This window comes from Crocodylus porosus, unplaced genomic scaffold (genome assembly GCF_001723895.1).
Source record: "Crocodylus porosus isolate Cpor-Errol unplaced genomic scaffold, CroPor_comp1, whole genome shotgun sequence".
Classification (NCBI taxonomy): Eukaryota; Metazoa; Chordata; order Crocodylia; family Crocodylidae; genus Crocodylus; species Crocodylus porosus.
In genome coordinates, this window is record NW_017728912.1 from 15,854,238 (window position 1) to 15,868,483 (window position 14,246).

Consider the following 14,246-nt stretch of genomic DNA (forward strand, 5'->3'; position numbering starts at 1 on the left):
ACAAACTGCATTGAGGTTGCACAGAAAACTTTATTTCTGATGCTTCTTATTTTTCTCTCTGCTTAATTTTGCAACCTTAATGTTCCTTCAATATAGTCATCTTAGGTACTTCAAATAGAGATATATTTATTGGCTGGTACATTAACTATTAGTATTTATGTAGTTCCAAAAGTGTGTTTCATTCTTTGCAGAAAGATATCAGTGTTCTATGTTTGGAATCCTGCTGTATTTTCAGGTCCTTGTCTTTTGTATGTGGCCTATGATTTTGTGGCTTTTTTTTTGTAATGTGTGCATGCTGGCACAATTCAACACGATTACCCATAGTCTTGGATGAGGAAAGCCTTAGGAATCAAGTAGAATACTATTGCCGTTCTGGATTAAGGTAAATTACCATAACTTTGTAGAAATAACAGACCTAACATTGCCTTTATCTCCAGCCATTGGCTTTGTCCCCTTATTTGCAAAACACTAAATGAATCCACAGAATTTAAAATAATAAAAACACCCCCCAGACCTTTCATTTTTACTTGTAAGTAATACTGATAAATCTGAAGTGCTGATTATTATTATGTGTCTGACACACTTCCAATTACAACAGACATGCTAAATAGCTACTGACTCTTTTGCACCTTCCAAGTCATTTAGAAAAGATTTTGATAAATTGTAAGCAGGTGCAAAGCTAGCATATACTGGATGATGAACCAAAGGCCTTGATCAATCAAATTCCTCTGAGCCAGGAAATGTATGCTGAATAATAAGAATCACAAAAGAATTCTAGCCAAGGGTCACTAAATATTTGCAATAACAACTTCTTATTCAAACAGCAAAGATAACATCAACAACTCCCTTACAAGCATCCCCTTGCTATTATAGTACAATGTGTATCACAGTTTTTTCTAGAAGTCCCAGCCAAGTTAGTATGTGGTGTACTAGGAGCTGTACATTCACACGGTAAAACACAAGCCCTGCCCCGAATAACTGATAATGTATACATAAAATCTTTGGATAAAAACTGTTTCCTGCAAATGATGAAATGAGACACATTTTATTTAACAGAAAGTTAAGTACTAGAACAGATGACCTAGTCTTTAAATGCAGATAAGGCAAACATTTGGGGGTTATAAAGTAGGCAATTCCCCATCAAGAATGACGGGGGGTGGGGATGGGCGGGATGGGGTGCCCATCCCCCTCGTACCACTGCTGCCTCCCAGGAATGGAGGGGGAGAGCTTGCCCTGCTGTCCCCTCCCCTCTCTGCCAGCGCCCTACAACATCACTGCCTCCAGTGCTTCTGCCCCCAGCTCTGCTCCTCGGAGGTGGCAGAGTGCCACCATGATGCCGCCCCCGACCCTGCTCCATCCCCTCTGTCCCCGCCATCACGGAGGTGCTCTGCATTCTGGTTGGTTGTTTTACTAACCAATCAGAGTGCTACAAGAGCATTACAGACAGACAGCTGAACTAAGCCCTTTATTACATACAAATAATCCTGTTTTGAGAAGGAAGTTGAACTAAATGATCTCTTGAGGTCACTTCCAGCCCTATTTTTCCATGACATTCTGACACAGAATGATTAGTGACATGCCCAAGATTACACCTGAAGGCTGCAGGGTCCTGTGACTGATGTTACAGCTTTGGGGCATGTCTATAACACTTTTGGGAGGTTCACTAGAACTGAAGTACACTTTGGCCCACCTGCTTCCACCCTCCACGTGCCAAATGCAGAAGTCAGGCAGTGAACCTGCCTTGAGAATGCCCCAGATCCCACCCCACTCATAAATGTCAGACAGAGATCTCAAGAGCAGTGGCTCTCAGATATCTCCTGGCCTTAGAGTTGCAATTCACTGCCTTAACCAAAGCTCCAACCTTCCCCTACAGTGTTCTTAATAGATATATGCTCTGTTGTTACAAGATCCTCCTTAGACTTCTCCTTTTACCAGGGCCTCACAGGAATCCTTGACATACCAGTGGAACCAGGACTAATGACTAGGAACCTGTCTCTGCAATGTAGAAAAAGTCTATGCACAAGTATATGAGGATACAAACACAAAGAAAAGAGAAATACATGCTACCAAAACATATGCATAAATGTAACAGAAGTAAATAAACTGACTAATAACTGAATGGATCATTTATGTCCAAGATGACAGCAATGATTGGTAGCCATTTTCATCTATTGTGAGCCTCAGACAGCTGGCCCAGGGGTGATCTGGGAGACTGCTATCTTGCCAACATCTTCTTTAATTGATTTGAAGGCCCCTAAATATTCTTCTTTCTGTCAAGTCACATGCATTTTGTACTTTAGGTGGGTGTTTCCCATGGTATTTTTCTTTTTTTATTACACTGCACATTTAACAGAGGCTTTTGTTCAACACCTGCACACTGTGGTATGATACACAGATACCCAAGGCTCAGAGGGTCTCTTTTATGTCAGTAGAATAAGTTAGCCAAATCACAGCTCTGTGCTACAGCAGCTAGACTGCTTCTGGACCCAAGCTATTTCTAAACATGCTCGTTCAGGTATCTCTATATTGTGCAGCAGCATACCCTAATAAAGACTGTAAATTATCTCACCACCCCACATCAAATATGGTCCCTGTTGCAGGAATGTTTATATCACTTCCCACAAGTCCTGGCAGTTCTGCTTTGTAATTGTTTAGCAATATGTTAACACTGAAAACACCATTGATGATGCATAGGGGGTGCACGCAGGTGCACATGCACCCCCTGAGATTGACGGTGCACCCCATGCAATTAGCCACTGCCAACACTGCTGGCACCACCTGTGGGTGGTCGCCACTTGCCACTCTCCCCCCATCGCCACCAACACTGTCGGCCATTGCCATCTGCAGCTGGTTGCCAACCGCTGGTCAGCGCTCGCCACCCTCCCCCTCCTTCCCCGCTGCCAACACCACTGCGGCCAACTGTGGGAGCTCCCTGCTTGCCTCCACTATGCCCCCACTGCCTCCACTGCCGCTGCTGCCCCTGCATGCAGGCAGTCGCTGTGTCCCCCCAGCCTCCAGAGGCACATGGAGTTCATAGAAAACACTAATAGGAAGGATGGAGGAAAAGAGTTTCCAGTCAGTGTATCTTGCCTGAATGACCAAAGTTGATCTCAGGTATTTCAGCTGAAAAGTGCATCATAATTTTAGAACTAGGGCTCGTGCAGAATTGAAAATTCCAACTATGTGGAGGTTACTACCTCATGTGCATCTTCAAATCTGTCACTGTATTTTCTTTTATGTTCATTTTTAAAGCTAATATACAAAAAGTCTAAGTTTGTTTACATTTTCTTATTAAACATATGTGTACAGACAGTTTTCAGAGGGTTAAAAAATCATGACTAGACATTATAATCAATGGTTAAACAACTGTTATACAGTACAACAAAGTTGCTCATTACTATTTCCTGTTGCCATCTCCACTGCCCTCTTTTGAATTTTTTTAGCCTTTTTACAGGTACTACTCATCTCTGTGATAAGTTCATAACATCTATTAATCATGATTTATAAAATTTCCCTTAATGTAGAGTGTCATAAAAAGGTTAATAGCTCTGGCCCTGTTCCTGCATCAACATACTCTGTGAAGTCAATGAAGCTCTTTTAAGGTATTATAAGTTACACCCAAATGCTGCTTATTGAAACATTGTGACTAGTACTTAAAGTCCATTCTCTAGAGTAAAAGAGAACTTTGAACAAGAATATCTTCATTATGCCCTTTACAAACTTACAAAGTTTGAGGCCCATAAAATCTGGAATATATTTAAATGCTGGGGTCCATCTGAGTGACAGGATACTAAGTTGCTGAATCACAAGATTGTTAATGGACCCAAACACAAATCCTGAAGGCACTAAATTGAGCTAAGAGCTCATTAGATATCAACAAGTATAACAGGAAAAATGTGTTGTGTGATTATTGAAATGCCATTTTCAGTTATTAATGTATCCTCACCATTAAAATAGAAAAAATAACATAGAGAGCTTTGGGAGATAAATGTGTTTTCTGATAATATTTTCACAGAAAATTCCACCTCAATGAGTATACATATATACATTTAATATAGATATAGATATAGATGTGTGTGTATATTCTAGAGTGATGTCATACTTGAAAAACTTCACTTCAGCAAGAGGGAGGATACCAAAGGGTAATGGAAAAGGGGCTAAAATTGTAACTTTGCCTTAGATTAATTAAAATTGATACCAGATTAATTTGTATAACTGCTTTCATGCCATGGCATCTGCCACCTGAACACATACATAAGAAATAGGCAGCAGTCTCCAATATGAGACTAGAAACCAAGAGTCATAAACTCTATTTTTGGTTTCTGCTACTGATTCACTGTGGGAGTGTCTACATGTGTATATTAATATGCCTGAATAAACTCTGGTGTGCTTATTGCACAGGAGTTTATTGCTCCCAGGCACACATAGACCTGGAAGTGCAGCATGTTGAGCCATTGAGGAGAAGCCCCAGCTGACAGAGGGGTCCAGGGGTCACCCTACCAGCCCAGGACTGCTCCCCGCAGCTCAACCTGCTGCAGAAAGGCTAACTGGGGCACAATGGGGCTTCAATGAGAGGCTAGCCGGCAGGCACCCCTCCACACTGAAGCACTCTCATGCCCCAGCCAGCCCGGGCAGCATCTCCACATAGGCTGCACAACTAATTAGTCTCTTGCAGATGCACCCCGTGTTCTTTTGTAAGTCTTTTAACTGCTCTGTATCTCAATTTTTTAAATCTGCATAATGACTCAAATGATGCTTGCCTTCATTTTTTGAGTGCTTTGAGATTGCTTGATGAAAATAACAGTATAAGCAGTAATGATTTATAAAAACTTTACATTTTATTAAGCTGAAGAACAGATGTAGTAACATTATATACATAAGGAGACCAAAGCCAGAAAGGATTTCAGAAAAATCGGTAAAATATATGGTCTTCTTAGATATTTCTCTGTTCTGGAAGGCTGAGCAGACAGAGCATTTTATGTCAGTAGGAGATATATTTAAAGCACTTTTTAGTCTGCTTCAAAAGGCTTAGTACAAATGCAAAAAAAAGGATAATTGTATGTACAAGCTCAGATGTGATTGGTTAACATATAAAAGCACTTTCCATAAAAAATCTGAAAAAAAAGATTTTATTCCTCACTCAGTTTGATGTGTCATGTCCTGGCCAGTATAGTCATTAAGGCTGTACAGATTTTTAATACCTTTGCTGTTTGACTGCAGCAGGTTTAGTTGTACTTTTCATTCAGCACAGTGCCATCTAGTGGATGAATAAATTTATCTTACATTTCTGAAAAGGTACAACGATCACTACGGACATGCATAAACCTCAGTGCCTAATGTCACTAGGCACGTAATTCTATATTTTAAAACCTAAATAAAAGTATTACTTATTTCTCATAGCACTGAGCACTCACAGTGCCTAATGTGACCTCTCCACAGGCTTTTATGTAGGCGCTTAACTTTAGGCACCCAAGGTTGAAAATTTGCCATAGGGGAAAGGCTGGGAGCCTTAACTGGTACTGGTAGGTTGCAGCATGTGTTTGTAAGAGGTTTGCGTGCTATCTGCATCTTCACCAACACTTAAGCCAAACTACAAGTAAACAACAATATAATCCCAATGTATTTTAAGGAGCGAGAAGCTAGCCCTATGATCTGCTGACTATGCATTACCCACAATAGACTCCAGTTAGGAAGCAATATCATGATTCATGTTGATTACAGGGTTGGAAAAACAAGTTAATTATTCTCCTATTGACACCTAATTTGGGATTTTATGGCTACTCAGAGAATCCAGGAGCTACTATCATAAAAATAAAAAGAAGTGATTCAACATACAAGTAAAAAATTTGGCTTAAATTGCCCTAATATGCTGACTAACAGTACCCCATAGGCACAGACCTGGATCTCTGGCCTGTATCCAATGCACTGCAATTGCAGATGACTGACAGATCATTTTCATTGGCAATAAGATCGTGGAACAAGGTCACTCTGAGGCTTCTCTTGGGGTTTCTCCAAAGCAGTTCAGAAAATCAGTATAGTAGGAAATCTGCCTGTATTCAGAGTATTGCCATGAAAAGAATGCTGATGGCTTTGGTTTTGGTTATGTCAGACTATTCTAAGTTACAAGGTCACATTTTGTAATATCTTAAAGTCACTGGGGCATATGCTGTACTTATTTATATTGATCTTGTGCTGGTGTGGCTTGACTGCTGTCTTGGGAGATGCTTCAGTTTTACACTGACTTAACTGAAATCAGAATCAGGCCCATTCTAGTCTTCTGGTGTGAAATTCAAACCAGGTATATGTCAGCAAAAAATGTATGCAGATGAAATAGTACCTCACAAAAACTCACTGGTACTTATACAAATGAACCTCCACTGTCCCATCCCGTGTGTGGTCATTTTTGCCAGATCACACTATTAAATCAGAACAGTACTATTTAAGACCAACTTTGCACGATATAAATTACTGAACAAGCAGAGAAAAGAGTGAAAATTTACTCAGAATTTTATTCTTAAATATAGTATGTCCCTTATGTTAGAAACTGTCATAAAGAGATACATCATGAATCTCAGAACACTCATAAACTATCAGGAAGATGCGTGGCATTAAATCTTCATGCAATGACTATGTATACTGGCAAGGAATCTGCTTTCCTCAGAACGTGCCCTCCAATTTCATTGTAAATCAGCTTGCACTCACATAAAAGATCTGATACACTTTCCAACTAATGCAGTTTTCTCTACTCACATATATGTCAAGAGTTGTTAAGCAAGATAGGCCTCGTTCTGTTTTCACTTGTGTCAACCTAAGGCCACTGGACATGAGCCTCTCGTCATAAAATTAGAGTGCCTGCTGTTTGCCACTAGGCCCATTGACTTGAATGTGATTTACGTTGATGTGAGAGCAGGTTTAATCCTATTATCTTTTCATATCCCATCACAATGACTAGTTACATGAAAAAGGGAGAAACTAATTCCTCTTCTTTCTTTACCAGTTTTAATCCCATGTGATCACTGTACTGGCCCTAGGACACCGAAAAAGCTTAACACATACAGCAGGTTTCAGCAACCTGAACACATTAAACTGATCAGACTCAGATCTGAACCATTTACATGAAGCTGCTGTGAGTTTTCAGAAAATCCACAAGCATGATGTAAATACTTGTTCACCCTCCAACCTACAGAGGCTTGAAAATTCACAAGATGAAAACATACTTTCATTCTCATTTCTTCAGCTACAGAACATTTTTAGTTTCCTGGTAAAGGTAGCCATGTGGAAATACTTTAGAAAGGAATGGGTTTCATTAGTTCTTCTGAATCATTTCAAGGGTCTAAATAGCACCAGCCTTTTAACATAGCTAAAGTGAACATTAATTCTGCCCCAGGAGATCCTCATTGTATTTATTTGTTCTCTGACTATGACCAAGCAGAAATTCAAGATGGACTCTTAGAACAAAGTCAGCTTTGTGGCACTTGTCAACAAAGCTTTATTACTGTTTTGATCCTGATGGCTGGCTAGATAAAAGAAGTCCCTGTAAATCACACAATGGATGTAATATAATAAGTTGTCTATAAAATTGCCATGAGCAAGGGAGAATGATATTACTTCTTTTTTCTTTCTTTTTCTTTTCTGTCTGAATTATTATTTTCAAATCTCTTGTAACTCTCTCTGTATTAATTCCCAGCAATAACAATGGCACCTGCAGAGAGGATGAAAGGGAACGGGAGGCAGGAGGGATCCACATTTACCTTCTCCCCTGCTGTGGCCTACTGGAACTATGATTTGATCCATTTCTGTCTTTCAGGCTTTGTATATCTATCTGCACACTTTAGGGGAGTAAATTAGTGGTGCTTGAATACTTATGTAAAAGGTGGGGAAAAAAGATAAATGAGATCAATCTATTGGAAAGGGGATCTTGAAAGGAGAATTTTCCTTTTAAAATGGAAAAAAAATTGTGAGTTTGTGATATTTTGGGCTTATTGTGCTTTCTTATCTCACTGTACCCTTATCCTTTTACACATATGCAAGGTGACTTTCCCAGATGAAACCCTGTTGCCTTTGATACTTAAACAGGTACATTTACCTTCAGATAACAGGGGATTTCCAAGCACCATAGAACTAGTTCCTATATTCCAAAAGTTTTTTGTTTCCTATGCATACACACACACACACACATATATTTCCATTTCATATAGCTATGTAGATAGATATATAGATATACATGCACACACATTTCCATTTCATATATATATACATATATATACATACACACACACATGCACGCGCACACACACACACACACACACATATATATATATACACACATACACCCATTTCCCAATTCACTAATTCACTGGTTCAGGGAGGTTTTAAGAACATATTTGACTTAGAGCAAATGGGTAGTTGATATCAAGTATAATATTGGGGTTGTTAAAAAAAAACAGGCTTAAATGTTCTGGAATCATGGCCTAATATGGCATATTAGAAATATCTTGCACAAAAGAATTGAACTTTCCATATGTAGTTTTGACATTATCAACTCTTCTTGTCTTTGCAATGGGGGATCACAGTATGCAGGGAATACTAAATCCACAATTGGAATCTTCTGTGTAGTGGCCCGAGAATACCTCACCTCTGACTGGCAAGAAGGCGTTAAAACCTCTTGTTAAAAACCTGCTAAAAAGACCAGCTGCTAAGTAGTACTCTTGTTCATAGCATAAAATGTGGTGAGTCTTTAGCAGACTCAGACTTAAAGCTGAGTACATGCTTAAGTGATATGTTATATAAGCATGTTATCCAAATCAGGGATTAGAGTGCATACAGGTGAAACTCCATGAATGTCAGTCATGGATATCAATATATTTACTTACTCCAACAGTAAGTATGGTGCTCTGATATCAATGTGAACCAGAGCATATAACTTCTCCGCTAGCCATAAAAATTCCATGATTAACCTTCTTTAAAAATCTGTGGTTGATCATCTTATTACAGATCAGCTGCTAACAATAGAAAAATACCCTACTCATTTCACACTAATGCCACTGCTTCAGCAAGAGAAAGCCATTGCTGCCTGCACATAATTAAGCTGAGTTCCAGGGGAATCACCAATTGAAGATATGTGAGCCACTAAGGTGAGAGGAGGGTACTTTTTTGTCTGAGGGAGAACAGTTGAAAATCTTACCCATATTTGATTGTGGTACTATCTAAAGATAGCAGCTGAAGCCTCTCAGACACCACAATGATAAGTGCCCCCTAATTGGGCTAGATGGATGACTACTGTTAGAGACAGCAATAGGTAAATTGTTCCCTGCACATACCTATTTACTTTGTCTCTAAGTAAACACACCTATTGTTCCACATCCAGTGCAAAAATGCTTTGATTTCTGCCTGCTTTGTCTTGCTTATCTTGATGTACAGTTGTTTCCTCTGTAAAAAAAAATGTGTATTATTCCAAATTATGGCATGTGTGATATTTGCTGACCTATATTCTAGTAAGTAATTCATAGTTCTCCATCAAGTCTAAAGATGTTCTTAAGAATCTTGCTTCCTATAGTATACCAAAAAGCTGTGCAATACCCTTTGAAGAACTGAGGTTTTAGGCCTCTTTTGAGGATTTTCTATTTACAGTGTTTTGTATGAAATATGTCCATAGAAAACTGGAACTTTTTGCAGTAAAAACACATACCTGAAAACATAGTTTTTCAATTTGTGTTTGGATTTGAGTTTAAAACAAAGCAAAACAAAATTGGTGAAAAGGCACAAACAGAAACTCTTCTGGTTTGAAAATGCTACCATGGTGCCTCATATAAATTGTTAAGGTGCTTTCTATCCCAAGTCTGCTCTGCAGATGGGCTTCCCAACCAGGCTAGCTTTCCCATGATGTACCAGTCATAAACAATCCAGAGTGGGAGCATGTTCTACTTATGTACAGTGGTCAGCAGGATATCTGGGACATGTATATTTAAAAGTTAATCTTTTCTGAATCAAGGCCATAGATAGTACAGCGATTCATGTGTATTCAGTAATTAGGTAGGGGGATAACTGACACCTATTTCCTGACTCCACTGTCAGATCACCTTCGTGAATGACATTTCCAAAGTCAATAGGTTTTCTACAATCCTCATCTGCTGCTTTTAAGGCCTTTCTGTCTCTCACACCCTGTCTTATTGTTTAACTAATCTGAGTTTGTGCTGTATCTAATTATATTCCATTAGGATCCAGACAATCAATCAGTGTAATCTGTAGCAAAGCCTATTTTAAAATTATTTTTGGAATTATTTTTTTTTATTCTGTAAATAGTTACTTATTAAATTTCAGATGTGTTGGATTGCCAGTGTATTTCAGGAGGAATTTCCATGTGGATGAAAGGAAATAGATACAATCTCTGTTATGCATATGCATATAGAGTTGTAAAACCAACCTCTTTGGATGCAGACACTTGGAACACATTAAGTTGTTCTCTCTGCTCTACTTTATATTGTTCTAACATATAAAGACTGAAAAACTTAAATTATTTCAAGTTTTTATGCCCATCCTTTATGACTTCCTAAGAACATTTCTCATATAACATCCAATTTTATGATAAATATTTGAAGCATATTATGTATTTTTCCTCTTTTGTATAAAACAGCCCCTCTTAGCAACATTGCAGCTGAACAGAAAGATGTGGAAGCAGACAGCAGAGGGAAATCCAAACTCTTGAACCAGCAGGTATAAATGAATACATGGTCTTTCCATGCTTAGATTTGTTCTTGGGAATAGAGCTACACAACAGATATAAGTTGGTGAGAAATATTAATGTACTTATATGAAGGGAAAGGCCTGGATTACTTTATGTAAAAATAGCCGTCATCAGTTCTTGGGTCTCACTATGATCAGGGTAAAGCATGAACAAAATTAATAACGTTAATAGCATTGCCTCATATTATAGGAAAAAAATCAGGCCCTGAGATAATTGTATGCATACATTTTGAAGCCATTTTCAGAAGATGCTGCTTAATTCTTTGCTTTATTTATTCTTTTTGTTATTGTTTTCACTTTCCATTGGTTCCTACATAATGGTATGAAGACCCCAAGGCTTGCCTCCTCCCTGTTATCTTTAGGGTTCTATGAAAGAAAAAGGAGGGAACATGCATGTTGTTGAGTTAACATGACAAAAAGGATTATGGGGGTTTTATTATTAATATACAGTATAAGGGGTATATATATATGCAATTTTTACTGGAACTACTAGAAAGTCATTGACCTTGTGCCTGTGGGAAAATATACTCTGATACAGCTGCTTCCAAAGGTAATAAAATACAGTTGAACTCTGAATATCAAAATAGAAGCCCTGTATTCTCTGTTAGACTGTGAGATTCACACCAATTAAAATCTCTGTTCCCACTTTGAAAGCTTCTGAGTGTATATCTTTGCTTAGGGTTGGTAATAAAGTTGAACTTTGGGGTTGATGCAGCCATCTTTTCATAAGAAAAGCATGGCTTCCTACATCCCAGTTGATTGGGTTATAATGGCTACCAAATATTTTTGCCCATTAGACTGATGAATTGAAACCATCAACATCCACTCCAGAAGCCAAGGATCCCAAAAAAGATTTTTCTGTTGCAGAGGCTATTTCCCTGAGACAAGGAGTTGATGCAATAGAAATGGTAAGCTATTTCTAATGAAATAGAGCTATTATTTCATAGTAATTAGAACTATTATTCTGATTCCTGCAATGCTTTGAGTGATTTCCCATGATGAACTTTAGGATCCAGAGATACCAAGTAACAGGACGGTTCCTTTCTTAGAGACAGACTTAGAAATTCAGGGCAAACTTGGACCTAACTTAAAATCCTATGTAAAAATGTAGCAGTGATGCCCTTGGAGTAGCCTTGAGAAACTCCAGGGGGAAAAGTACTTACTGTCTTTTTTCTAGTGCTTTATGGTGAGGGGAATGGAGTCAAGGCTCTGCCGAATCACTCACCATGGAATTTTGAAAGTCATGCAGCTTTCTGTTCCCCTTTTCTATTAGAGCAGTGACCCAAGCAGATTGTGCAGTGGGTCAAAGTGTGGGGCTTAGGTGCCTTTATTCCCTGCAGAGTTGTCTAGGATAGGTACAGACATTCAAAAAGCCCAAGGTGGACTCAATCTAAGTTATGCAGTTTTCTCTAAGCTGCATGATTTAGATTCAAAAAGGTCTTGGAGAATCAGAGTTGTATGTGAAGTACGTCTGGAGAGCTTCATAGATATGAGCACTGTTTGTGACCCTCCACCCCTTTTGATTTTATTTATTTATTTACTTACTTATTTATTTGTTTTTAGGGCATTAAATCCTTAGAGATGATTGATTCCCAAAAACCTGAAGGAATGAAATCAATGCAGTTTCAAGAGAATGGTGAAAACATCCCCAAGGAAGAAACCCAGGTACTTTCTGGCAAACCAGCTGATTGTCTTATTAGAGGAAATATGATTTCAGCTAGGAAGCACAGTGGCTGCGTCTACATGAGATGCTGACCACGCAGTCATTACTGACCTGTCATTTAGTACTTGTCTAAACAAGTACTAAATAACTGCACAGTAACCGAACAGCTTTTAGATGACACTGACTGTGCAGTAGTTTGTTATTATGCAGTAACGTCGCACTGCATGAACCATGACTCAATGCTACTGTGCAGTAGTAACAAGCTACTGCATGGTCAGCATCTCATGTAGATGCAATCAGTGTGCATTAATCCTAAAAAAGTTCATAGTGCCAATACTCGTAACAAAAAGTAGGAACCAATGGCTTCAAAATGAAGCTATCAGTGATATGCTCAACTGGCCCAGGTTACATGTAGAATAGTGAACAAATGTGGCATGCAATATGAAAAGCATTGTGGGGGTGTGGAGATGTGTTCTCCACTGCCTTGCATTGCTGCTAGCTGGTGGTTAGTCACTTACACCTGTTAAGAGTGATTAGGACCCAAACTTGATCTAGGACCCATGCTTGAAGCTCTCAGTGATAGTCTCACAAGAAAACCGTAAGAAGTGTAGCCCTCTTAGCCTCAGATTATAGACAGCTTCGGCCATAATAGTATCCCTGTGGAACTGTTACCAACCAACAGAATTTAAGGTTTATGAGGGGCCAGACTGACCACTGGATGGTTTCAGAATCAGGGGAAAAAACTAAATATGGTATAAAACCTGCATCAAGGACAGGTTGACCTGACTTGGACACCAGAGTATAAAGTCCTTCCTTCCTTCTTATATCCTTGTGACAAAGTATTTAGATTTGTTGAAATCTAACAGGGCCATGCTGTGAGTGTTTCTGCTATGGCCTCAAACCTCGGGGCTGTCAACCTTATGCCTTAGCACCCATGCGACCCCATCCCCCAAGTGTAAGGTGAGGGTAAGATCCAATGAGATCAGTTGTAAGTACTAAATCAATATTCCTGGTACAGTAGGCCCTGATGATGTCCCATTTATTTGGATGTATTTTGGTACCCCTGCCAGGACACAACTAGTATCTGAGAGCAAAAAGACTGGTGACCTTTCATGGGTATTGGATTACAGCTCTCTTTATATAAAATGAAGGCTGCAAGACCATGCGGTTTCAGGTCTCTTCTCGGATCATTGCTCAAAAGGGACAGAGCTGGCTGATTTATTTGCAGTGATGAATTAATTTAACTTTTAAATCTCTTTTATTGTTTGTGGATTATCTGCAAACAGACTTTTGTTTCTATTGTCTTCATTACTCAAAAATATCCAATGACTGGTTGACTTGTTTATACAAGCATATTACTACCCAGGCACTCTCACAAATTATTGGTCATGATTTTTACATTAAGTATTAATGGCTTACGCAGTGTCATATAACTCAGTTAAAGCACACTATATTATTGCTGATTCCTGATTGGAAGATCCTTAGTTTTCCAAGTTCTGGGTCAAGACGAAAAGTCATGTCCAGGAATAATCAAACAACTCTAATTACCATTTTTTAAATTGTGAATAAAATTTTACTTGTGGAAAATTATTTTGGAAAATGAATAAACAGTGTTGTTTGCTGTTTAATTTACTAAACCATTAGAAAGAGTGAAAAATTAGTTCAAATAGATGGTCACAAATACATTTTTACAGTTCACATAAATATGCAGAAAATAAGATAACCGTGTTATGACCTTTTCAGATTATTTTAATATTTTCTATATATTTTTGACAGGGCACTTTTGGGTGCCTGCCACTTTAAGGTTTAGAACTGGTAGCTTGCAGGTAGCCAGCCCTGA

General features: G+C 38.7%; 1 protein-coding gene across 1 annotated transcript in view; it reads left to right on the top strand.

Annotated features, from left to right (window-relative positions):
* LOC109309360 overlaps window positions 1–14,246 on the top strand; it is a 58,016-nt gene that overhangs the window by 12,903 nt on the left and 30,867 nt on the right. Inside the window, exons 3-5 of the mRNA XM_019534054.1 lie at window positions 10,634–10,713; window positions 11,541–11,651; window positions 12,307–12,408. Of these exons, the coding sequence (XP_019389599.1) occupies window positions 10,634–10,713; window positions 11,541–11,651; window positions 12,307–12,408 (293 nt within the window). The remainder of the gene's footprint in view (window positions 1–10,633; window positions 10,714–11,540; window positions 11,652–12,306; window positions 12,409–14,246) is intronic.